General features: G+C 54.6%; 1 protein-coding gene across 1 annotated transcript in view; it reads right to left on the bottom strand.

Annotated features, from left to right (window-relative positions):
* CARMIL3 (capping protein regulator and myosin 1 linker 3) overlaps positions 1-27,023 on the bottom strand; it is a 139,829-nt gene that overhangs the window by 11,542 nt on the left and 101,264 nt on the right. The window contains 5 exon segments of the mRNA XM_075567998.1: positions 160-415; positions 8,725-8,822; positions 14,287-14,516; positions 24,177-24,240; positions 26,736-26,858. Of these exon segments, the coding sequence (XP_075424113.1) occupies positions 160-415; positions 8,725-8,822; positions 14,287-14,516; positions 24,177-24,240; positions 26,736-26,858 (771 nt within the window).

The following is a 27,023-nucleotide window of genomic DNA, read 5'->3' as shown; positions in this document are numbered from 1 at the left end:
TCCGTCAGTCTTCTCCTCCTCTCCTCTCTCCCCCCTTAGTGTTCTCCTCTTCTCTCTCCACCTCTCCTCTCTCCCCCCTTAGTGTTCTCCTCTTCTCTCTCCACCTCTCCTCTCTCCCCTTAGTCTTCTCATCGTCTCTCCTCCCTCCCCTCTTCTCACCGGGGTCCCCCGGCCGGGCAGCCCCCTTACGCCTCCCATATATGGGGCTTCAGCTCCGTTGGTTGTTGGGGTCCCATTAGTCATTGGGATCCCATCCAGTTTCAGGAGGTCAGAGACCCCCTCGGGCCCTGGGGAGGGTGGAGGGGCTGCTCTCCCCCTCTCACGCTTTGGAGTCCGGCTCCGGCGGAAGTGAAAGAGGCTCCTCCGCCGCCGTTTTGGGGGGGCCGCGGGATCCCCTGTGGGGGCCTGAGAGACACTGAAGAGAGGAGAGAAGAGTCATGGTGAAATTATGTCACAGTGCGTCGTGATGTCACGAGTGCAGAGATCATGGTGCAGTAATGATGTCACAGTGCAGTAGTGATGTCACAGTGTAGTAGTGGTGTAGTGATAATGTAGTAAGGAGGTCACAAAGAAGTAGTGAGGAGGTCACAGAGCGGTAGTGAGGAGGTCACAGTGCAGCAGTGAGGAGGTCACAGAGCAGTAGTGAGAAGGTCACAGAGCGGTAGTGAGGAGGTCACAGTGCGGTAGTGAGGAGGTCACAGTGCAGTAGTGATGATGTCACAGAGCGGTAGTGAGAAGGTCACAGAGCGGTAGTGAGGAGGTCACAGTGCGGTAGTGAGGAGGTCACAGTGCGGTAGTGAGGAGGTCACAGTGCGGTAGTGAGGAGGTCACAGTGCGGTAGTGAGGAGGTCACAGTGCGGTAGTGAGGAGGTCACAGTGCGGTAGTGAGGAGGTCACAGTGCGGTAGTGAGGAGGTCACAGAGCGGTAGTGAGGAGGTCACGGAGCGGTAGTGAGGAGGTCACAGTGCGGTAGTGAGGAGGTCACAGAGCCGTTGTGAGGAGGTCACAGTGCAGTAGTGAGGAGGTCACAGAGCGGTAGTGAGGAGGTCACAGAGCGGTAGTGAGAAGGTCACAAGCGGTAGAGAGGAGGTCACAGAGCGGTAGTGAGGAGGTCACAGTGCGGTAGTGAGGAGGTCACAGTGCGGTAGTGAGGTCACAGTGAGGTGGTGAGGAGGTGACAGAGCGGTAGTGAGGAGGTCACAGAGCGGTAGTGAGGAGGTCACACTGCGGTAGTGAGGTCACAGAGCGGTAGTGAGGAGGTCACAGTGCGGTAGTGAGGAGGTCACAGAGCGGTAGTGAGGAGGTCACAGAGCAGTAGTGAGGAGGTCACAGAGCGATAGTGAGGAGGTCACAGTGCAGCAGTGAGGAGGTCACAGAGCAGTAGTGAGAAGGTCACAGAGCGGTAGTGAGGAGGTCACAGTGCGGTAGTGAGGAGGTCACAGTGCAGTAGTGATGATGTCACAGAGCGGTAGTGAGAAGGTCACAGAGCGGTAGTGAGGAGGTCACAGTGCGGTAGTGAGGAGGTCACAGAGCGGCAGTGAGGAGGTCACAGAGCGGTAGTGAGGAGGTCACAGTGCAGTAGTGAGGAGGTCACAGAGCGGTAGTGAGGAGGTCACAGTGCAGTAGTGAGGAGGTCACAGAGCGGCAGTGAGGAGGTCACAGAGCGGTAGTGAGGAGGTCACAGAGCGGTAGTGAGGAGGTCACAGAGCGGTAGTGAGGAGGTCACAGAGCAGTAGTGAGGAGGTCACAGTGCGGTAGTGAGGAGGTCACAGTGCGGTAGTGAGGTCACAGTGCTGTAGTGATGATGTCACAGAGCGGTAGTGAGAAGGTCACAGAGCGGTAGTGAGGAGGTCACAGTGCGGTAGTGAGGAGGTCACAGAGCGGCAGTGAGGAGGTCACAGTGCGGTAGTGAGGAGGTCACAGTGCGGTAGTGAGGAGGTCACAGTGCGGTAGTGAGGAGGTCACAGAGCGGCAGTGAGGAGGTCACAGAGCGGTAGTGAGGAGGTCACAGAGCAGTAGTGAGGAGGTCACAGAGCGGTAGTGAGGAGGTCACACTGCGGTAGTGAGGTCACAGAGCGGTAGTGAGGAGGTCACAGTGCGGTAGTGAGGAGGTCACAGAGCGGTAGTGAGGAGGTCACAGAGCGGTAGTGAGGAGGTCACAGAGCGGTAGTGAGGAGGTCACAGTGCAGTAGTGAGGTCACAGAGCGGTAGTGAGGAGGTCACAGAGCGGTAGTGAGGAGGTCACAGAGCGGTAGTGAGGAGGTCACAGTGCGGTAGTGAGGAGGTCACAGAGCGGTAGTGAGGAGGTCACAGAGCGGTAGTGAGGAGGTCACAGTGCGGTAGTGAGGAGGTCACAGAGCGGTAGTGAGGAGGTCACAGTGCGGTAGTGAGGAGGTCACAGTGCGGTAGTGAGGAGGTCACAGAGCGGTAGTGAGGAGGTCACAGTGCGGTAGTGAGGAGGTCACAGTGCGGTAGTGAGGAGGTCACAGAGCGGTAGTGAGGAGGTCACAGAGCGGTAGTGAGGAGGTCACAGAGCGGTAGTGAGGAGGTCACAGAGCGGTAGTGAGGAGGTCACAGAGCGGTATTGAGGAGGTCACAGTGCGGTAGTGAGGAGGTCACAGAGCGGTAGTGAGGAGGTCACAGAGCGGTAGTGAGGAGGTCACAGAGCGGTAGTGAGGAGGTCACAGAGCGGTATTGAGGAGGTCACAGTGCGGTAGTGAGGAGGTCACAGAGCGGTATTGAGGAGGTCACAGTGCGGTAGTGAGGAGGTCACAGAGCGGTAGTGAGGAGGTCACAGAGCGGTAGTGAGGAGGTCACAGTGCTGTAGTGAGGAGGTCACAGAGCGGTAGTGAGGAGGTCACAGAGCGGTAGTGAGGAGGTCACAGAGCGGCAGTGAGGAGGTCACAGAGCGGTAGTGAGAAGGTCACAGAGCGGTAGAGAGGAGGTCACAGTGCGGTAGTGAGGAGGTCACAGTGCAGTAGTGAGGAGGTCACAGAGCGGTAGTGAGGAGGTCACAGAGCGGTAGTGAGGAGGTCACAGAGCGGTAGTGAGGAGGTCACAGTGCGGTAGTGAGGAGGTCACAGTGCGGTAGTGAGGTCACAGTGAGGTGGTGAGGAGGTCACAGAGCGGTAGTGAGGTCACAGTGCGGTAGTGAGGAGGTCACAGAGCGGTAGTGAGGAGGTCACAGAGCGGTAGTGAGGAGGTCACAGTGCAGTAGTGAGGTCACAGAGCGGTAGTGAGGAGGTCACAGAGCGGTAGTGAGGAGGTCACAGAGCGGTAGTGAGGAGGTCACAGTGCGGTAGTGAGGAGGTCACAGAGCGGTAGTGAGGAGGTCACAGTGCGGTAGTGAGGAGGTCACAGAGCGGTAGTGAGGAGGTCACAGAGCGGTAGTGAGGAGGTCACAGTGCGGTAGTGAGGAGGTCACAGAGCGGTAGTGAGGAGGTCACAGAGCGGAAGTGAGGAGGTCAGTGCGGTAGTGAGGAGGTCACAGAGCGGTAGTGAGGAGGTCACAGTCCGGTAGTGAGGAGGTCACAGTGCGGTAGTGAGGAGGTCACAGAGCGGTAGTGAGGAGGTCAGTGCGGTAGTGAGGAGGTCACACTGCGGTAGTGAGGAGGTCACAGAGCGGTAGTGAGGAGGTCACAGTGCGGTAGTGAGGAGGTCACAGAGCGGTAATGAGGTCACAGAGCGGTAGTGAGGAGGTCACAGAGCGGTAGTGAGGAGGTCACAGAGCGGAAGTGAGGAGGTCACAGAGCGGTAGTGAGGAGGTCACAGTGCGGTAGTGAGGAGGTCACAGAGCGGTAGTGAGGAGGTCACAGAGCGGAAGTGAGGAGGTCACAGTGCGGTAGAGAGGAGGTCACAGAGCGGTAGTGAGGAGGTCACAGAGCGGTAGTGAGGAGGTCACAGAGCCGTTGTGAGGAGGTCACAGTGCAGTAGTGAGGAGGTCACAGAGCGGTAGTGAGGAGGTCACAGAGCGGTAGTGAGGAGGTCACAGTGCGGTAGTGAGGAGGTCACAGTGCGGTAGTGAGGAGGTCACAGAGCGGTAGTGAGGAGGTCACAGTGCGGTAGTGAGGAGGTCACAGTGCGGTAGAGAGGAGGTCACAGAGCCGTTGTGAGGAGGTCACAGTGCAGTAGTGAGGAGGTCACAGTGCGGTAGTGAGGAGGTCACAGAGCCGTTGTGAGGAGGTCACAGTGCAGTAGTGAGGAGGTCACAGAGCGGCAGTGAGGAGGTCACAGAGCGGTAGTGAGGAGGTCACAGTGCGGTAGTGAGGAGGTCACAGTGCGGTAGTGAGGTCACAGTGAGGTCGTGAGGAGGTGACAGAGCGGTAGTGAGGAGGTCACAGTGCGGTAGTGAGGAGGTCACAGTGCGGTAGTGAGGAGGTCACAGTGCGGTAGTGAGGAGGTCACAGTGCGGTAGTGAGGAGGTCACAGTGCGGTAGTGAGGAAGGTCACAGAGCGGTAGAGAGGAGGTCACAGAGCGGTAGTGAGGAGGTCACAGAGCGGTAGTGAGGAGGTCACAGTGCGGTAGTGAGGAGGTCACAGTGCAGTAGTGAGGAGGTCACAGAGCGGTAGTGAGAAGGTCACAGAGCGGTAGAGAGGAGGTCACAGAGCGGTAGTGAGGAGGTCACAGAGCGGTTGTGAGGAGGTCACAGAGCGGTAGTGAGGTCACAGAGCGGTAGTGAGGAGGTCACAGTGCGGTAGTGAGGAGGTCACAGTGCAGTAGTGAGGTCACAGAGCGGTAGTGAGGAGGTCACAGTGCGGTAGTGAGGAGGTCACAGAGCGGTAGTGAGGAGGTCACAGAGCGGTAGTGAGGAGGTCACAGAGCGGTAGTGAGGAGGTCACAGTGCGGTAGTGAGGAGGTCACAGAGCGGTAGTGAGGAGGTCACAGAGCGGTTGTGAGGAGGTCACAGAGCGGTAGTGAGGTCACAGAGCGGTAGTGAGGAGGTCACAGTGCGGTAGTGAGGAGGTCACAGTGCAGTAGTGAGGTCACAGAGCGGTAGTGAGGAGGTCACAGTGCGGTAGTGAGGAGGTCACAGAGCGGTAGTGAGGAGGTCACAGTGCGGTAGTGAGGAGGTCACAGAGCGGTAGTGAGGAGGTCACAGAGCGGTAGTGAGGAGGTCACAGAGCGGTAGTGAGGAGGTCACAGTGCGGTAGTGAGGAGGTCACAGTGCGGTAGTGAGGAGGTCACAGAGCGGTAGTGAGGAGGTCACAGTGCGGTAGTGAGGAGGTCACAGTGCGGCAGTGAGGAGGTCACAGAGCGGTAGTGAGGAGGTCACAGAGCGGTAGTGAGGAGGTCACAGAGCGGTAGTGAGGAGGTCACAGTGCGGTAGTGAGGAGGTCACAGAGCGGTAGTGAGGAGGTCACAGAGCGGTAGTGAGGAGGTCACAGAGCGGTAGTGAGGAGGTCACAGTGCGGTAGAGAGGAGGTCACAGAGCCGTTGTGAGGAGGTCACAGTGCAGTAGTGAGGAGGTCACAGTGCGGTAGTGAGGAGGTCACAGTGCGGTAGTGAGGAGGTCACAGTGCGGTAGTGAGGAGGTCACAGTGCGGTAGTGAGAAGGTCACAGAGCGGTAGTGAGGAGGTCACAGTGCGGTAGTGAGGAGGTCACAGTGCGGTAGTGAGGAGGTCACGGAGCGGTAGTGAGGTCACAGAGCGGTAGTGAGGAGGTCACGGAGCGGTAGTGAGGAGGTCACAGAGCGGTAGTGAGGAGGTCACAGAGCGGTAGTGAGGAGGTCACAGTGAGGTAGTGAGGAGGTCACAGAGCGGTAGTGAGGAGGTCACAGTGCGGTAGTGAGGAGGTCACAGAGCGGTAGTGAGGAGGTCACAGTGCGGTAGTGAGGAGGTCACAGAGCGGTAGTGAGGAGGTCACAGTGAGGTAGTGAGGAGGTCACAGAGCGGTAGTGAGGAGGTCACAGTGCGGTAGTGAGGAGGTCACAGAGCGGTAGTGAGGAGGTCACAGTGCGGTAGTGAGGAGGTCACAGTGCGGTAGTGAGGAGGTCACAGTGCGGTAGTGAGGAGGTCACAGAGCGGTAGTGAGGAGGTCACAGTGAGGTATTGATGATGTCACAGTGCAGTAGTGAGGAGGTCACAGTGCGGTAGTGAGGAGGTCACAGAGCGGTAGTGAGGAGGTCACAGAGCGGTAGTGAGGAGGTCACAGAGCGGTAGTGAGGAGGTCACAGAGCGGTAGTGAGGAGGTCACAGAGCGGTAGTGAGGAGGTCACAGTGCGGTAGTGAGGAGGTCACAGTGCGGTAGTGAGGAGGTCACAGTGCGGTAGTGAGGAGGTCACAGTGCGGTAGTGAAGAGGTCACAGAGCGGTAGTGAGGAGGTCAGTGCGGTAGTGAGGAGGTCACAGTGCGGTAGTGAGGAGGTCACAGAGCGGTAGTGAGGAGGTAACAGAGCGGTAGTGAGGAGGTCACAGTGCGGTAGTGAGGAGGTCACAGAGCAGTAGTGAGGAGGTCACAGAGCGGTAGTGAGGAGGTCACAGTGCGGTAGTGAGGAGGTCACAGTGCGGTAGTGAAGAGGTCACAGAGCGGTAGTGAGGAGGTCAGTGCGGTAGTGAGGAGGTCACAGTGCGGTAGTGAGGTCACAGTGCGGTAGTGAGGAGGTCACAGTGCGGTAGTGAGGAGGTCACAGTGCGGTAGTGAGGAGGTCACAGTGCGGTAGTGAGGAGGTCACAGAGCAGTAGTGAGGAGGTCACAGAGCGGTAGTGAGGAGGTCACAGTGCGGTAGTGAGGAGGTCACAGTGCGGTAGTGAAGAGGTCACAGAGCGGTAGTGAGGAGGTCAGTGCGGTAGTGAGGAGGTCACAGTGCGGTAGTGAGGTCACAGTGCGGTAGTGAGGAGGTCACAGTGCGGTAGTGAGGAGGTCACAGTGCGGTAGTGAGGAGGTAACAGAGCGGTAGTGAGGAGGTCACAGAGCGGTAGTGAGGAGGTCACAGTGCGGTAGTGAGGAGGTCACAGTGCGGTAGTGAGGAGGTCACAGAGCGGTAGTGAGGAGGTCACAGAGCGGTAGTGAGGTCACAGAGCAGTAGTGAGGAGGTCACAGAGCGGTAGTGAGGAGGTCACAGTGCAGTAGTGAGGTCACAGAGCGGTAGTGAGGAGGTCACAGAGCGGTAGTGAGGAGGTCACAGTGCGGTAGTGAGGAGGTCACAGAGCGGTAGTGAGGAGGTCACAGTGCGGTAGTGAGGAGGTCACAGTGCGGTAGTGAGGAGGTCACAGAGCGGTAGTGAGGAGGTCACAGAGCGGTAGTGAGGAGGTCACAGTGCGGTAGAGAGGAGGTCACAGAGCCGTTGTGAGGAGGTCACAGAGCGGTAGTGAGGAGGTCACAGAGCGGTAGTGAGGAGGTCACAGAGTGGCAGTGAGGAGGTCACAGAGCGGTAGTGAGAAGGTCACAGAGTGGTAGAGAGGAGGTCACAGAGCGGTAGTGAGGAGGTCACAGAGCGGTAGTGAGGTCACAGAGCGGTAGTGAGGAGGTCACGGAGCGGTAGTGAGGTCACAGAGCGGTAGTGAGGAGGTCACGGAGCGGTAGTGAGGAGGTCACAGAGCGGTAGTGAGGAGGTCACAGTGCGGTAGTGAGGAGGTCACAGTGCGGTAGTGAGGAGGTCACAGTGCGGTAGTGAGGAGGTCACAGTGCGGTAGTGAGGAGGTCACAGTGCGGTAGTGAGGAGGTCACAGAGCGGTAGTGAGGAGGTCACAGAGCGGTAGTGAGGAGGTCACAGAGCGGTAGTGAGGAGGTCACAGAGCGGTAGTGAGGAGGTCACAGTGCGGTAGTGAGGAGGTCACAGTGCGGTAGTGAGGAGGTCACAGTGCGGTAGTGAGGAGGTCACAGTGCGGTAGTGAGGAGGTCACAGTGCGGTAGTGAGGTCACAGAGCGGTAGTGAGGAGGTCACAGAGCGGTAGTGAGGAGGTCACAGAGCGGTAGTGAGGAGGTCACAGAGCGGTTGTGAGGAGGTCACAGAGCGGTAGTGAGGAGGTCACAGAGCGGTAGTGAGGTCACAGAGCGGTAGTGAGGAGGTCACGGAGCGGTAGTGAGGAGGTCACAGAGCGGTAGTGAGGAGGTCACAGTGAGGTAGTGAGGAGGTCACAGAGCGGTAGTGAGGAGGTCACAGTGCGGTAGTGAGGAGGTCACAGAGCGGTAGTGAGGAGGTCACAGAGCGGTAGTGAGGAGGTCACAGTGAGGTAGTGAGGAGGTCACAGAGCGGTAGTGAGGAGGTCACAGTGCGGTAGTGAGGAGGTCACAGAGCGGTAGTGAGAAGGTCACAGTGCGGTAGTGAGGTGGTCACAGTGCGGTAGTGAGGAGGTCACAGTGCGGTAGTGAGGTCACAGTGCGGTAGTGAGGAGGTCACAGTGCGGTAGTGAGGTCACAGAGCGGTAGTGAGGAGGTCACAGAGCGGTAGTGAGGAGGTCACAGAGCGGTAGTGAGGAGGTCAGTGCGGTAGTGAGGAGGTCACAGTGCGGTAGTGAGGTCACAGAGCGGTAGTGAGGAGGTCACAGTGCGGTAGTGAGGAGGTCACAGTGCGGTAGTGAGGAGGTCACAGAGCGGTAGTGAGGAGGTCACAGAGCGGTAGTGAGGAGGTCACAGTGAGGTATTGAGGTCACTGAGCGGTAATGATGATGTCACAGTGAGGTATTGATGATGTCACAGTGCAGTAGGGATGATGTCACAGAGCGGTAGTGAGGAGGTCACAGTGAGGTATTGAGGTCACTGAGCAGTAGGGATGATGCCGGTACCTGCATGTCTGGGTCAGCACCGTGCGGTGAAAGAAATCCTCCAACCCTTCGTCCAGAGCAGGGGCCGCGCGCTCTGAGTCTGACGTAGGACCCCGAACCTGAGAGAGAGGATAGACTGTCACTTCCCCCACACACAGTCACTTCCCCCCACACACACAGTCAGTTCCCCCCCACGCACAGTCAGTTCCCCCCCCCACGCACAGTCTCTTCCCCCCACACACATAGTCACTTCCCCCCCACACACAGTCACTTCCCCCCCACACACAGTCACTTTCCCCCCCCTCACACAGTCACTTTCCCCCCCCACACACAGTCACTTCCCCCCCACGCACAGTCTCTTCCCCCCCACACACAGTCACTTCCCCCACACACAGTCACTTCCCCCTCCTCACATAGTCACTTTCCCCCCCCACACACAGTCACTTCCCCCCCACGCACAGTCTCTTCCCCCCCACGCACAGTCTCTTCCCCCCCACGCACAGTCTCTTCCCCCCCACGCACAATCACTTCCCCCCACGCACAGTCACTTCTCCCCCACACACAGTCACTTCCCAACCACACACAGTCACTTCCCTCCCACACACAGTCACTTCCCCACACACACAGTCACTTCCCCCCCAAACACAGTCACTTCCCCCCCACACAGTTACTTCCTCCCCACACACAGTCACTTCCCCCCCACACACAGTCACTTCCCCCCCCGCACAGACCCTCCCCCCCACACCGACACTCCCCTCCCACACAGACACTCCCCTCCCACAGACACTTCCCCCCCACACAGACAATTCCCCCCCACACACAGACCGTCACTTCCCCCCACACACAGACCGTCACTTCCCCCCACACACAGACCGTCACTTCCCCCCACACACAGACCGTCACTTCTCCCCACACACAGACCGTCACGTCCCCCCCACACACAGACCGTCACTTCCCCCCACACACAGACCATCACTTCCCCCCACACACAGACCATCACTTCCCCACACACACACAGACTGTCACTTCCCCCCACACACAGAACGTCACTTCCCCACACACACAGACCGTTACTTCCCCACATACACACACACACAGACTGTCACTTCCCCCCACACACACACAGATCATCACTTCCCCACACACACAGACTGTCACTTCCCCCCACACACAGAACGTCACTTCCCCCCACACACACAGACCATTACTTCCCCACACACACACAGACCGTCACTTCCCCCCACACACAGACCGTCACTTCCCCACACACACACACAGACCATCACTTCCCCACACACACAGAATGTCACTTCCCCCCACACACACAGACCGTTACTTCCCCACACACACACAGACCGTCACTTCCCCCCACACACAGACCGTCACTTCCCCCCACACACAGACTGTCACTTCCCCACACACAGAACGTCACTTCCCCCCACACACAGACCGTCACTTCCCCCCACACACAGACCGTTACTTCCCCCCACACACAGACCGTCACTTCCCCACACACACAGACCATCACTTCCCCCCCACACACAGAACGTCACTTCCCCCCACACACACAGACCGTTACTTCCCCACACACACACAGACCGTCACTTCCCCCCACACACACACAGACCGTCACTTCCCCTCACACAGACCGTCACTTCCCCCACACACAGATCGTCACTTCCCCCCCACACACAGACCGTCACTTCCCCTCACACAGACCGTCACTTCCCCACACACACACAGACCGTCACTTCCCCCCACACACACACAGACCGTCACTTCCCCTCACACAGACCGTCACTTCCCCCACACACAGATCGTCACTTCCCCCCCACACACAGACCGTCACTTCCCCTCACACAGACCGTCACTTCCCCCACACACAGATCGTCACTTCCCCCCCACACACAGACCGTCACTTCCCCCACACACAGACCGTCACTTCCTCCCACACACAGACCGTCACTTCCCCCCACACACACAGACCGTCACTTCCCCCCACATACAGACCGTCACTTCCCCCCACACACAGACCGTCACTTCCCCCCACACACACAGACCGTCACTTCCCCCCACACACGCAGACCGTCACTTCCCCCCACACACGCAGACAGTCACTTCCCCCATACACAGACCGTCACGTCCCCCCACACACACAGACCGTCACTTCCTCCCACACACACAGACCGTCACTTCCCCCCCACACACAGACCGTCACTTCCCCCATACACAGACCGTCACGTCCCCCCCCACACACAGACCGTCACTTCCCCCACACACCCAGACCGTCACTTCCCCCCCACACACAGACCGTCACTTCCCCCCACACACAGACCGTCACTTCCCCTCACACAGACCGTCACTTCCCCCACACACAGACCGTCACTTCCCCCCACACACAGACCGTCACTTCCCCCCACACACACAGACCGTCACTTCCCCCACACACAGACCGTCACTTCCCCCCACACACAGACCGTCACTTCCCCCCACACACACAGACCGTCACTTCCCCCACACACAGACCGTCACTTCCCCCCACACACAGACCGTCACTTCCCCCCACACACACAGACCGTCACTTCCCCCCACACACAGACCGTCACTTCCCCCCACACACAGACCGTCACTTCCCCCCACACACACAGACCGTCACTTCCCCCACACACACAGACAGTCACTTCCCCCACACACACAGACAGTCACTTCCCCCCACACACACAGACCGTCACTTCCCCCCACACACAGACCGTCACTTCCCCCCACACACACAGACCGTCACTTCCCCCACACACAGACCGTCACTTCCCCCCACACACAGACCGTCACTTCCCCCCACACACACAGACCGTCACTTCCCCCCACACACAGACTGTCACTTCCCCCCACACACAGACCGTCACTTCCCCCCACACACACAGACCGTCACTTCCCCCCACACACACAGACCGTCATTTCCCCCAACACACACACAGACCGTCATTTCCCCCCACACACAGACCGTCACTTCCCCACACACACAGACCGTCACTTCCCCCACACACACAGACCGTCACTTCCCCCCCCACACACAGACCGTCACTTCCCCACACACTGACCGTCACTTCCCCTCACACACACAGACCGTCATTTCCCCCAACACACACACAGACCGTCACTTCCCCCCACACACAGACCGTCACTTCCCCCACACACACAGACCGTCACTTCCCCCCACACACTGACCGTCACTTCCCCTCACACACAAAGACCCTCACTTCCCCCCACACACACAGACGTCACTTCCCCCCACACACAGACCGTCACTTCCCCCCACACACAGACCGTCACTTCCCCCCACACACACAGACCGTCACTTCCCCCCACACACACAGACGTCACTTCCCCCACACACAGACCGTCACTTCCCCCCACATACACAGACCGTCACTTCCCCCCATACACGCAGACCGTCACTTCCTCACACACACAGAACGTCACTTCCCCCCCACACACAGACCATCACTTCCCCCCCACACACAGACCGTCACCTCCCCCCACACACACAGACCGTCACTTCCCCCCACACACAGACTGTCACTTCCCCCCACACACACAGGCCGTCACTTCCCCCCACACACAGACCGTCACTTCCCCCCACACACAGACCGTCACTTCCCCTCACACACACAGACCGTCACTTCCCCTCACACACAGACCGTCACTTCCCCCCACACACACAGACCGTCACTTCCCCCCACACACAGACCGTCACTTCCCCTCACACACAGACGTCACTTCCCCCCACACACACAGACCGTCACTTCCCCCCACACACACAGGCCGTCACTTCCCCCCACACACACAGACCGTCACTTCCCCCCCACACACAGACCATCACTTCCCCCCACACACAGACCGTCACTTCCCCCCACACACACAGACCGTCACTTCCCCCCCACACACAGACCGTCACTTCCCCCCACACACACAGACCGTCACTTCCCCCCCACACACAGACCATCACTCCCCCCACACACAGACCGTCACTTCCCCCCACACACATAGACGATCACTTCCCCCCCACACACAGACCATCACTTCCCCCCACACACAGACCGTCACTTCCCCCCACACACAGACCGTCACTTCCCCCCACACACAGACCGTCACTTCCCCCACACACACAGACCATCACTTCCCCCCACACACAGACCGTCACTTCCCCCCACACACAGACCGTCACTTCCCCTCACACACACAGACCGTCACTTTCCCCCACACACGCAGACCGTCACTTCCCCCCACACACAGACCGTCACTTCCCCCCATATACGCAGACCGTCACTTCCCCCCACACACAGACCGTCACTTCCCCTCACACACAGACCGTCACTTCCCCCCACACACAGACCGTCACTTCCCCCCACACACAGACCGTCACTTCCCCACACACACAGACCGTCACTTCCCCCCACACACAGACCGTCACTTCCCCCCACACACACAGACCGTCACTTCCCCCCACACACGCATTCCGTCACTTCCCCTCAATCACGCAGGCGTCACTTCCCCCCACACACGCAGACGTCACTTCCCCCCACACACGCAGACGTCACTTCCCCCCACACACAGACCGTCACTTCCTCTCACACACGCAGACCGTCACTTCCCCCCACAGACGCAGGCCGTCACTTCCCCCCACACACAGACCATCACTTCCCCCCCACACACAGACCATCACTTCCCCCCACACACGCAGACCGTCACTTCCCCTCACACATGCAGACCGTCACTTCCCTTCCCTCTGTGGCCCTTGCCCTTCCCCCTCCCCCCGGGGCCCTCACCCTGCCTCCCCCAGGGGCCCTCACCCTGCCTCCCCCAGGGGCCCTCACCCTGCCTCCCCAGGGGCCCTCACCCTGCCTCCCCCAGGGGCCCTCACCCTGCCTCCCCCAGGGGCCCTCCCCCTGCCTCCCCCAGGGGCCCTCACCCTGCCTCCCCCAGGGGCCCTTACCCTGCCTCCCCCAGGGGCCCACACCCTGCCTCCCCCAGGGGCACTCACCCTGCCTCCCCCAGGGGCCCTCACCCTGCCTCCCCCAGGGGCCCTCCCCCTGCCTCCCCCAGGGGCCCTCACCCTGCCTCCCCCAGGGGCTCGGCGGGGCTGCTGTCTCGGTCGGTCGCGGGTTTGATGCTGTAGTTTGCTGCCCTCCGTGGGGAGATCGGAGAGACCGTCCAGAGAGACACTCAGGGAGCGAGACAGCTGACTGCTGGCCGAGGAGGAGAGCGCAGGGGGAGAACTGAGGTCTCTGGAGCTGGGAGATCCCAAATCCAGTGTCCTGGGGCTCAGCTGTGGCCCTTGCCCTTCCCCCTCCCCCTGGGGCCCTCAACCTGCCTCATCCCCGGGGCCCTCACCCTGCCTCCCCCAGGGGCCCTCACCCTGCCTCCCCCAGGGGCCCTCACCCTTCCTCCCCCAGGGGCCCTCCCCCTGCCTCCCCCAGGGGCCCTCACCCTGCCTCCCCCAGGGGCCCTCACCCTGCCTCCCCCAGGGGCCCTCCCCCTGCCTCCCCCAGGGGCCCTCCCCCTGCCTCCCCCAGGGGCCCTCACCCTGCCTCCCCCAGGGGCTCGGCGGGGCTGCTGTCTCGGTCGGTCGCGGGTTTGATGCTGTAGTTTGCTGCCCTCCGTGGGGAGATCGGAGAGACCGTCCAGAGAGACACTCAGGGAGCGAGACAGCTGACTGCTGGCCGAGGAGGAGAGCGCAGGGGGAGAACTGAGGTCTCTGGAGCTGGGAGATCCCAAATCCAGTGTCCTGGGGCTCAGCTCCTGCTCACTCACACCTAGCAGAAGATATGGGGGGGGGGAGAGATGATGAGCGGGTGAGAGGTTTAAGTAGAGGAGAGAAAAATGAAGGTGAGGGGAGAGTGTGGTTTGGTGCATGGAGATGGGAGTGGAGAATTGGGGCTATATGGGGCATAGCTGGGTATGGAGAGGCATTTATGCTAATAGGTGGCTTGCCAGTGATCCCTCAGAAAGGGCCGGCTTTGGGTGCTTAGAACCATCCTTTCTTTTATAGTAGCATCTTGTGCTCTTCCTGGGCTGTTTCCATTGAGATATATTTGAGTGGAGGTGGGGTAATTCGGGAAGTACCACAGATATATTACATCTTGGGAACGGGCTTGAAGAAGGGGTGTCTATGCCCCCGAAACGTTAACGTTGCCCCCCTATTATTTTATTACCCCCATCCATTACGTGTATTGTACAGTATATATTGTTTTCTGCCCTTTTGTGTTTTTATTCTTTTCCCCTTGTTTCCCCCCCACCCCTCTCTCTCCTTGGTGTGGTTGTCTCTACAGGAGAGGTTGTCTCCATACCCTGCTATTGGGTTCCATGTATAGCTGCTTAAATAATTTTTCTAATACACTTTTGACTTATTCCAATTGACTACTGTTCATTGCTTCTATTGTTGCGTGCTGGGGCCACATGTATATATCTCTATTCACCCTGGGGTGATAGAGGTTCACCCTGCTTCCGTGCACTAATTCATTATTTGTTTGTTTCTCACTGACGCGGAGTGCTACTTAACAGACACATACTTTGTATCTGCATAGAGATGATATCTAAGGCCAACAGGGGGTGTTTTATGATAGGGGGGATATGGGCGTGTATTGAGATTGGGGGGGATATGGAGGTGTATTGAGATTGATGGGATATTGGGGTGTATTGTGATTGGGGAAGATATGGAGGTGTATTGTGATGGGGGGGGGGGTATGGGGGTATATTGTGATTGGGTAGAGTGTATGGGGGCTGTCAGGATAATATCATGAGATATTGGTTATTTTAATCAATCCGGTACTTCCGGGGTTAACATTGGTTACAAATGGCATTAAACATACAAGAAATGCTTTTATGGCCTGTTAAACCCTTGACCAGGCCTAGTTTCTAGGACTGATGGAATCTAGATGAGATTGAGATATGGCCTTCCTGACACCAGCATAAATGGACCCTTTTAAGGAGCCCTTGAACAGCCCTCCTGGAAGGGATCTACAGAGCGCCAAGGGACGGGACTAACCCTCACCGTTCAAAAGATATGGAATCCTGGACCAGACGCCTATTCTGAATAATATCGTCTAGATATTTGTAATCGTTGCATTGCGACAAATCAAATGATACCAAACACTTGCTGATTAGGAGGTGTATAGAACGCCAGTGCATCAGAAGAACAAGTCCTTGTAATTATAACGTCTGCGATTGAAAAACTCCCAATGTACTGTGAATGTACAATAAAGTTGCCCTAATAGGGTTAGGGAACTAGTACTTAATGCCACTGGCACCACTAATGATTAGTACAAACAAAGTCCCATATAGTGAGAATAACAGGGTATGGCAACCCATAGAAAAGACTCACTTTTTGTTCCAGGAGTTTCCCACAGCAGGTAAATGAATGGTGTGCAGTCCACCAGATGATGCAGCAGGAACAGGTAGAAAAACGGCAGTGCACTGCCAAGAAGACCAGGAGGAGGCTCACGGTTGCAACAGAAAAAATATTTAATGCATAAAAAAGATTGGACTAAATGTCCCCCTTAGCCACAGCAATGGTCCGCCAACGCGTTTCGGGCTCTATGCCCTTTCTCAAGGGCATACCCCGCATTAACGTACGCAATGGGACCGGAGCTTGTATGTAAAGCGGAAATGTACTTAAAGTGAAGCACTACATTTTTTCCACTTATCGATGCATGTACTGTACTGCAACCGTCATACGTGCATAACTGATGTAAATAACACATGTGTAACAGGCTCTATAGTCTTCCCACTTGCGCACAGCTTCGGTACAGGTAGGGAGCCGGTATTGCTGTTCAGGACGTGCTGACAGGCGCATGCGCGAACTGCCGTTTGCCTATTGGGCGATATGTCCTTACTCGCGAGTGTACTTAAAGTGAGTGTCCTTAAACCGGGGTATGCCTGTATGTTTGTCACTGTCACTATATATGTAAGTATGCAATATGTTTATATCCTTCAACAAAGGGGGACTTAAAATGGTGTGGGAATAGGCAGAACATAAAGAATACATTCTCTCTCCAGGAAGAACCCCGGTTAGCTATCATCCCTGATGCCAGCAAGATCGGATGGGGAGCACAGATGGAAACTTCAGTGGCACAAGGAATTTGGCCAAAATCAAGTTCAGAGCGTCAATATAAGGATGGAATCCGACAACCGTACGACAGTGAAGTACGTGTCGAAGCAAAGAGGGACCAGAAGCGGGAAGCTTCAAACTCTTGCAGCATCCATACTTCTCTGGGCCGAACGTCATCGCGACAATATCACAGCGCTTCACATTCCTGGGGTGCCAGAATATGATGGACAATTTCCTAAGCTGAACCATCATCCACCCGGGAGAGTGGGAACTAGACTCACAAGTTTTTCAACAATTGATTCTGCGTTGGGGGACAACCCCCAATAGATCTTATGGCGACACATCAATACAGAAAGATGGACAATTTTTGTGCAAGGTACTCTCATCATCTCGCCAGCCAGGTGGATGCTTCGAGTTTCCGTTGGAACTTCGATCTGGCGTAATATTATAGCGAAGATCATAAGAAAGATAAGAGATGAGGTAGTAGCAATAGTACCTTACTGGGCAAGGATGATATGGTTTCCCCATCTGGTGACTATGGCACTTGATCTACCATGGCACCTCCCACTGTCCCACAAACTTCTGAAACGAGGCCCAGTGCAGAGCCCAGAACTAAAGAAATTGGCCTTGGCAGCATGGAGGTTGAGCTACAATCATGAAATAAAAAAGGCTTTTCTGATAGAGTCATACCAACCTTATCAGCCGGAAAACGGTGAACTTCTCTGGTTTATTATCGCATTATGAGGATCTCCAACATGGATGACTTCTAACTTTCCCTGCCTATACCAACATGGCCACCGAGGCAGGAAGTCAGCCTCTTCCTGAGCCGGTAGCTCTCACCTGCCTTGTCCCTTTTATAAGGCTTCCATTCCCCTCCCCTCCTGGCCTGTGCAAGGTTCTCCTTGCCGAGTCTCCTGTTGGAAGCCTTGTCTTGCCTGCCTTAGACCCATACCTGCCATCGGACTACCTCGCCTCTCCTATTCTACCTCTCTCCAGCCTTGATCTCGGAACTGTGACCTCAACCATCCTGCTTCTTTTCAGCCCTGACCTTGAAACAGTGACCACGACCATCCTGCCTCTCTCCAGCCCTGACCCCGGAACAGTGACCACGACCATCCTGCCTCTCTCCAGTTCTGACCCCAGAACTGAGACCCCGATCATTCTGCCTCTCTCCAGCCCTGACCTTGGAACTGTGATCTTAACCATTCTTTCTCTCTCCAGCCCTGGCTCTGGAACTGTGACCACTCCCATCCTGCTTCTCTCCAGCCATGACCCCGGAATAGTGATCACGACCATCCTGCTTCTCTCCAGCCCTGTCCTCGGAACAGTGACCATGACCATCCTGCCCTGACCCAGAACAGTGACCTTGACCATTCTGCCTCTCGCCTACACTGACCCCGGAACCGGACCCCACTATTATACTGTTTCAGGATTCAGATCCTAGGTACCAGTCAGTCTCTTCTCTCCACCTCTGCCCAGTGGGTCTGTCTCCTGGACAGTACATAGCAAAATACGCGATCATAACGCATATCTGGCTGTTTTCAGGAATGGGGTAAGAAAATGGATGTCGATCGTCTCAATTCTTCTTCAGTCACTCTGATCACATTTTAAATCTGGGGTTGAACAAAAAGCTCAGATTAAGTTCTCAAAGTCAAAATATAGGCTTTATACGCTTTGTTAGAAAAAGATATCGCATCAAATAAACTAGTGATGAGATTTCTACAGGCGGTCAGGCACCTGAGATCCCAAATAAGAAGTACAGTACCAACGCTGGATTCTCTTGTCTAGTGGATCACCCATTTGAGTAATTGCAGTAAATATGATTAAGACTACTAACATGGAAAACAGTATTTTGGTAGCAATTACATCCGCGAGAAGAGTAGGAGAGTTACAGTCTCTCTCGTGCTGGGAACCTTTTCTCATTTTTCCCCAGGATAAAGCAGTCCCAAGACCTGTATCACAGTTTTCCTTCCAAAGGTCATTTCTTAGTTTCATCTCAACCAAGTGATAATTCTTCCATCCTTCTGCCCGAATCCGACTAATCCTAAAGAGGCCAGACTACATAACGTGGATTTGAACTTGGAACACATACCTACTGGGGATTCAAAAAGACAGAAAATCGGAGAGGCTGTTTATAATCCCTGAGGGTCCTAGAAGTGGTTAGCAAGCCTTAAGGGCAACCATATTGCAATGGATTACTTCAACTATGAAGTTGGCCTACAGCTTTAAAGACAAACAAGTCCTGCAGGGAATAAAGGCAGCAGAGCAGTTTCTAGCTCATGGGCAGTCAAGCCCTAGTACTCTGACTCATGCACACTGTGGCAAGTGGTAGAGGCAGGCAGTTTACGCACTCCCCGTAGATGCACACAGAGTCCTTCTTTTCTTTTGTGATTTTATTGCAAAACAACAACAATAACAAAGGGGGGGGGGGAACTGGGCAGGTGGCAAAGGTAAGAGAGAAGTAAATTATAATTCTAGCAGGAGATGGGACATGTGACTGCTTCAGAAGGCTGCTGGTTCTAAAAGGAAACATGCTAGTCTGGGCTATCAGGAAATACAACTAGGACTGTCCCATCTAGCAGGGGCAGCCAGGAACGGCACAACTAGCTGAGAGAAAGGGGCGTTACCAAGGCAACTGGCTGAGAAGCCACAAGGGAATTTGTTGCAAACTTAGACTGAGGAATGCTGGCAGCGTCAGAACAGAGCAAATATACAATCTGGCTCCAGGACACCAAGTGACTCCTACGCAGATCTGTAAAGCTGTGAGGATCCGTGAGTCATGCCGCCCTCGACGCGCTTCCTGCTAGCCCAGGCCTGCGACTGGGTGCTCCGCTTACTCCGCCCCCTGCAACACGTCCTCTGGGTCATCCACCACCAGCTGCCGCACTACGGGCGTGCCCGGGGGTTAATGCAGAATCTCCTGGCCCCGCCTCAAGGTTGCGCCCGCACGGTGGCGTCACTGGCGCGCGCACGTGACGCGTGCTCAACACGCGCATGTACCGCATCATCAATCTTCGTCAGCAATCTTTCCCACACCTGTCTCCTGCACCACTACAGCCAATCACAGCCTGCACTGAGGACGCGCCTCCACGCTGTCTGTCTATTTCTTGGTTCCTCTCTCCTATATATGCTCAGCTGGCCACTGGCAAATCGGCTGAGCATAAACCTTTGTTTCGAAGTGTTCACTGCTTCCCTTGCTTCCACAGTCCTGTCTTGATTCTTGGTTCCTAGCTACTCTGTTCCTGACCCCGGCTTTCTCTTGGACTCCGCTCTTCTAAACTCCTGACCCCGGCTACCAACGACGATCCGTATCTCTCCAACCCCGACCTCGGCAACGTACCACGACTATCCTCATCTCTCCAATCCTGACCACGGCTAAAAGTACCTGCAACGATCCTTACCTCTCCTACCCTGACTTCGGCAAGTATCTTGATTATCCTTACCTCTCCAACCCCGACCCGGCTATCTCGACCAATCTACACTTCAGATGCACCGACACAGCGGTGGGTGGCGTTATAAATCTATCCCCACCTCGGCCCTGCGGTCACTCCTTGTTTGTGGTGAGCACTCCGTTACAAAAGCTACGTCAGGCTCTTGTTCACACCTTCGTGAAATACTACGAGCTGGACGTACAAGCCTCAGCCGAAGCTAGCTCTGGCACGAGAAATCTGCAAGTGATTGTAGATTCAATAAACAACTAACTCAAAGTTGGTATCTTTGTCTTGTTTTCCCTCCCATTGGCTGAGCTGTGGCATATCCCCATTAGTAGGATCAGGAGAAAAAACGGCAGTGCACTGCCAAAAAAACCAGGATGAGGCTCACGGGATCAAAAGCGAAAATTTATTTATGCCATAAAAAGATTGGACAAAGGTCCCTCCTAGCCCCAACAAGTATCCACCTACGCGTTTCGGGCTCTATGCCCTTTCTCAAGGTGTCTACACATCTATCCCCATTAGTACCCACTGCCATGTGGGGATCAGGAAAAGAGAATGTATTCACCTTTTCCTGTACCCCACTAATAGCCGTACATCATACCCTCCCTGTGATTAACATGTCTCAGTTATAGAAGACTATTCTGCAGGGATAGGGAAGGGCTTATATACCGGGTCACTGCAGAACAGTTTACTTTCCAACAGGGCGTAGGGAGGACCCAGTAGTGGCGTTCCGGAACAGAAAATGACGGTAAGATGAATACATTTTCTCTTTTCGGACATATTTTGCTACAACAGATGTGTGTGTTAAGTGCATAGTTGTTTCTATAATAAACAGGGACCTAAGACCCTGGCAGATATATCAATTACATACAGTATTTTGCATATTTCTTGGGTGGTGGAAGCAGATACTGTAGATATTGCAATTGAGTAAGGGGTTAATACTCATTGCAAGTACCTTGCGGGGAAGAAATGTGAGTTGGCTAGAGTAGCCGTGTGTATTAACCCTGGTTGCATATCTAAGTCACGTGCTCACTTGTGTGCTGTCCGTGACGGGTGGTATATGGGGACGGAATTAGGGGAGATATTGTGAATTTGAGGGACCTTTGCGGCGGTGAAAAGTGGGACAGTTTGCGGGCTGCGCGTATTAACCCTTGTCCCGTATGCAGGTCACGTACTGACAGGTGAGCCATAGTGACAGGCACATATTGTGATTGGGTGGAGAATATGGGGGTGTATTGTGATTGGGGGGAGTATATGGGGATGTATTGTGATTGGGGGGAGTATATGGGGATGTATTGTGATTGAAAGGGAGTATATGGGGGTGTATTGTGACTGGGGGCAGTATGTGGGGGTGTATTGTGATTGGTGGGAGTATATGGGGGTGTATTGTGATGGGGCAGTATATGGGGGTGTATTGTGACTGGGGGCAGTATGTGGGGGTGTATTGTGATGGGGGAGTATTTGGGGGTGTATTGTGATGGGGCAGTATATGGGGGGGATTGTGATTGGGGGTGTATTGTTATGGGGGAGTATATGGGGGTGTATTGTGATGGGGGAGTATATGGGGGTGTATTGTGATGGGGCAGTATATGGGGGTGTATTGTGATGGGGGAGTATATGGGGTGTATTGTTACTGGGGGCAGTATATGGGGGTGTATTGTGATTGGGGGGAGTATATGGGGGTGTATTGTGACTGAGGGTAGTATATGGGGTGTATTGTGATGGGGGAGTATATGGGGGTGTATTGGGATGGGGAAGTATATGGGGGTGTATTGTGGTGGGGGAGTATATGGGGGTGTATTGTGATGGGGAAGTATATGGGGGTGTATTGTGATTGGCGGGAGTTGTGACAGGGTAAATAAAAGCCACCAGCTATATGCCTGGCAGACATATGTTTAGTCTGCAGTGCATCAGTGATTAGGTTAACTTCAGCTAGGAAGCTCATGGCAATTAGTTGAATCCGAGCTGCCTAATCAAGGTGTGTTAAAAACCCCAGGATGTGCACACATGCAGGCTAGCTGGTCAGGAGACAGGAGTGGAATACTGAACTAGATTACTGCTACAGTATAAGGTCTGTCTTTTTGTATACTGTCTGAAGAAATACCCTGAAACTCTGGAGAGAGAACAGCTTGATTTGAGGTCTGTTTTGCAAAGTACATGTGTTATGAACTGTTGTGTTTACCATGCTGAAGAGAAGCTCTTTTGTTTACCATGCTGAAGACAAGGAATTTTGTTTTGTCTGCTGAAGAAAATCTATTTTTGTTTTGTGTGCTGTATATATTTTAAGGCTAAATAAATAAGACTTGTCAAGAAACCCGCGTGTGTAGTTGCATGTATGCTGCAACAGGATTATATAGGGGGTGTATTATGATGGGGAGTATATGGAGGTGTATTGTGATGGGGAGTATATGGGGGTGTATTGTGATGGGGGGAGTATATGGGGATCTTTTGTGATGGGGGGAGTATATGGGGATGTATTGTGATGGGGGAGTATATGGGGGTGTATTGTGATGGGGGAGTATATGGGGATGTATTGTGATGGGGGAGTATATGGGGGTGTATTGTGATGGGGGAGTATATGGGGATGTATTGTGATGGGGGAGTATATGGGGGTGTATTGTGATGGGGGAGTATATGGGGGTGTATTGTGATGGGGGAGTATATGGGGGTGTATTGTGATGGGGGGAGTATATGGGGGTGTATTGTGATGGGGGGAGTATATGGGGGTGTATTGTGAAGGGGAGAGTATATGGGGGTGTATTGTGTTGGGGGGAGTATATGGGGGTGTATTGTGATGGGGGGAGTATATGGGGGTGTATTGTGATGGTGGGAGTATATGGGGCTGTATTGTGATGGGGGGAGTATATGGGGGTGTATTGTGATGGGGGGAGTATATGGGGGTGTATTGTGATGGGGGGAGTATAAGGGGGTGTATTGTGATGGGGGGAGTATATGGGGGTGTATTGTGATGGGGGGGAGTATGTGGGGGTGTATTGTGATGGGGGGAGTATGTGGGGGTGTATTCTGATTTCGGGGGGAGTATGTGGGGGTGTATTGTGATTTCGGTGGGAGTATATGGGGGTGTATTGTGATGGGGGGAGTATATGGGGGTGTATTGTGATGGGGGGAGTATGTGGGGGTGTATTGTGATTTCGGGGGGAGTATATGGGGGTGTATTGTGATGGGGGAGTATATGGGGGTGTATTGTGATGGGGGGAGTATATGGGGGTGTATTGTGATTTCGGGGGGAGTATATGGGGGTGTATTGTGATGGGGGGAGTATATGGGGGTGTATTGTGATTCTGGGGGGAGTATATGGGGGTGTATTGTGATGGGGGGAGTATATGGGGGTGTATTGTGATGGGGGGAGTATATGGGGGTGTATTGTGATGGGGGGTGTATTGTGATGGGGGGAGTATGTGGGGGTGTATTGTGATTTCGGGGGCAGTATATGGGGGTGTATTGTGATTTCGGGGGGAGTATATGGGGGTGCATTGTGATGGGGGGAGTATATGGGGGTGCATTGTGATGGGGGGAGTATATGGGGGTGTATTGTGATGGGGGGAGTATATGGGGGTGTATTGTGATGGGGGAGTATGTGGGGGTGTATTGTGATTTCGGGGGCAGTATGTGGGGGTGTATTGTGATGGGGGGAGTATATGGGGGTGCATTGTGATTTCGGGGGCAGTATGTGGGGGTGTATTGTGATGGGGGGAGTATATGGGGGTGTATTGTGATTTCGGGGGCAGTACGTGGGGGTGTATTGTGATGGGGGGAGTATATGGGGGTGTATTGAGATGGGGGAGTATATGGGGGTGTATTGTGATGGGGGAGTATATGGGGGTGTATTGTGATGGGGGGAGTATATGGGGGTGTATTGTGATGGGGGGAGTATATGGGGGTGTATTGTGATTTCAGGGGGCAGTGCTCACTGATAAAAGCAGAGACTGGGCGAATTTTCCGGCCGTGAAGACGTCTCTTTATCACCATTGTGTCCTGAGGAGAGAGAGGTGGGAAAAAGGGGAGCAGTCTGTTACCGGTAGGAGGTGCTTAACAACAGGGGGTCTTATTGCAAATGGGGGGCTTATTAAAAGCTAGAAAAAACAACCAGGCGCTTACCTTGAGTTTAAAACAAAAGTGTGCTTACAGTGTAGCAGTCAAATCAACAACGGCTCTCTAACCCAGGGGGGGCGCAAACTTTTTTCCCTGCGCCCCCCTGCCGGCGGTCCCCTCTCTTCCGCGCCCCCCCTAACCACCATTGACCCGCCCTCCGGCGTCATGACGTCACGTTGCCATAGCAACGTGACGTCGCATGACCTCGCGGCGTCATTTTGACGCCGCGTTGCCATGGCGACGCAAGAAGGAAGCCGCCGGAGTCACGGGTAAGTATGGTTTACAGAGGCCCTGCAGCTCCCCGGGCACTTAATTTAAGTGCCTTCGGGAAGCGCGCGGGGCCTCTGTAAACCCCGCGCCCCCCCCGCCGGCAGTCTCGCGCCCCCCCTGGGGGTCGCGCCCCACAGTTTGCGCACCGCTGTTCTAGCAGATGCTTTGAGCCAACTTTAAGATCCCATCGCTTCGACCACAAAAAAGGGTTAATCCAGAGCCCTTACAAAGATATGGGAACAAACAAGCAATGGGGGAGCATGGGATTAGAGAAGTACATCAGATAAAAACGATATAGTACTGACAATGGTTAAGAAGGTTGGGTAGGGGGTAGAAATTGGGTACTAATGTACTTACACGGCCATGTGTAAGCAAAGACAGTAAATGGTATCTTGCTTTAGGCAGTTCTGGCCCCTCCCAGCGTCAGTGCATGCGAATCAGTATGGTTTAAGAATATATATATATATATATGCAAATACAACTGTATGCTCATCTGCATGTCTTAGGCAGGTCTGCAACCCCGCCTTTCCCCATCATCACCCAGCATACAGCACTTCCACTGCAGCAAGGGATTCTGGGAAATGAAATGCAAATGAGCACACAGTGTCACTTTTTGCCTCAAAAAAACATTTTTATCATGGTTCCCTATAGGCTTAAGCTTGCTGCATGGTCACAGCTTTGAGCACAGCCAGGGTTAAGGTGCATACCCAGAAAACCATCCACAGACAGCTGTTTCGACCTTAATGGGTCTCATCGGTGTGGGGTTGATTTTAACTGGTTATGCAAAGAGGCTAAAGGATGGGCTAAACCATAATACTGAGTTAAGTTATGGTGAGTAAAAAAAAGTGACAAAAACCCTCCACAGGAAAGCAAATATACAAATACAACTGTATGCTCATCTGCATGTCTTAGGCAGGTCTGCAACCCCGCCTTTCCCCATGTCATTTCCCAGAATCCCTTGCTGCAGTGGAAGTGCTGTATGCTTGGTGATGATGGGGGAAAGGTGGGGTTGCAGACCTGCCTAAGACATACAGATGAGCATACAGTTGTATTTGCATATTTGCTTTCCCTTGGAGGGTTTTTGTCACTTTTTTTACTCACCATAACTTAACTCAGTATTATGGTATATCTATATATATATAATCACACGGCCCAGTGTGAGCAGTTGCAGAGGGTTGGTAACTTTGGGGTTAAATTAACCCATCCACATCTGCTGGCCGCACAGTGGGGACTGCCCTCAAGTTGGACGTCAGCAAGGGACTCACTCCCCAGTCCTCGGGCGTCAGGCAGGGTCTCTCCCCGGTGTTGTAGTGGAGGGGGGAGGGGAACAAGTGAGGCACGATTTCAATGGAGTGATTTTAAGGTAACATTTATTAGTTAAAATCCACAACAAAAAACTCACATACATAAAGGGTGAACCCCTGGCCTCCTCACGCAGTCCAGGATCGGGTATTAGCAGCTGTTTGCACCGTTCCCGCGTCCGGGAGGCAGGAGAAAGAAACTGTCCTGCTTGGCTGCAAAGGCTGCTCTGCGATCCGGCTACGGAAGCCTCCGTGGGTCAAAATCAGCTAGTGTTTAGAGCAACGCGTTTCGCCGACTGATCGGCTTCCTCAGGCTCATCTGCTCAGGGGTTCACCCTTTATGTATGTGAGTTTTTTGTTGTGGATATTCTTAAACCATACTGATTCGCATGCACTGACGCTGGGAGGGGCCAGAACTGCCTAAAGCAAGATACCATTTACTGTCTTTGCTTACACATGGCCGTGTAAGTACATTAGTACCCAATTTCTACCCCCTACCCAACCTTCCTAACCATTGTCAGTACTATATCGTTTTTATCTGATGTACTTCTCTAATCCCATGCTCCCCCATTGCTTGTTTGTTCCCATGGCTTATTACAAGCAGAAGCTAATTGGCAAAGGAGGGGCTTTTAAGTGGGAGGGGCTTTTAAGTGAGAGCGGCTTATATGTGGGAGGGGCTTTTAAGTGGGAGCGGCTTGTATGTGGGAGGGGATTTTAAGTGGGAGCGCCTTGTATGTGGGAGGGGCTTTTAAGTGGGAGCGGCTTGTATGTGGAGGGGCTTTTAAGTGGGTGGGGCGTGTTTCTTACAATGCTGGAGTACATTTCTCCCTCGTGTGACCCCTGCTTGTTCCTGGGTGGCGTCTGGGGCAGATATCCCAGAATCCTCTGCTCCTCTTCCATCAAACACTGCAGCTGGGACCTGTGACGGGACTAAGGGGGGAGAGGAGAGCGAGGTAGAAGGGGAGGGGGGGGAGGTAGAGCGAGGTAGAAGGGGAGGGGGGGAGCAGGTTATAAGATGGATGTCTCTGTGCCGTGTTGTACAAGATCGTGTTCTCTCTTGTCCTGTGCGGTCTCGGTCTGTTGTAGTCCAAGTAC

Source organism: Ascaphus truei, chromosome 13, assembly GCF_040206685.1.
Source record: "Ascaphus truei isolate aAscTru1 chromosome 13, aAscTru1.hap1, whole genome shotgun sequence".
NCBI classification, from domain to species: domain Eukaryota; kingdom Metazoa; phylum Chordata; class Amphibia; order Anura; family Ascaphidae; genus Ascaphus; species Ascaphus truei.
The sequence above is the reverse complement of the archived record's forward strand: the minus strand, read 5'-3'. Positions and strand labels throughout refer to the sequence as shown.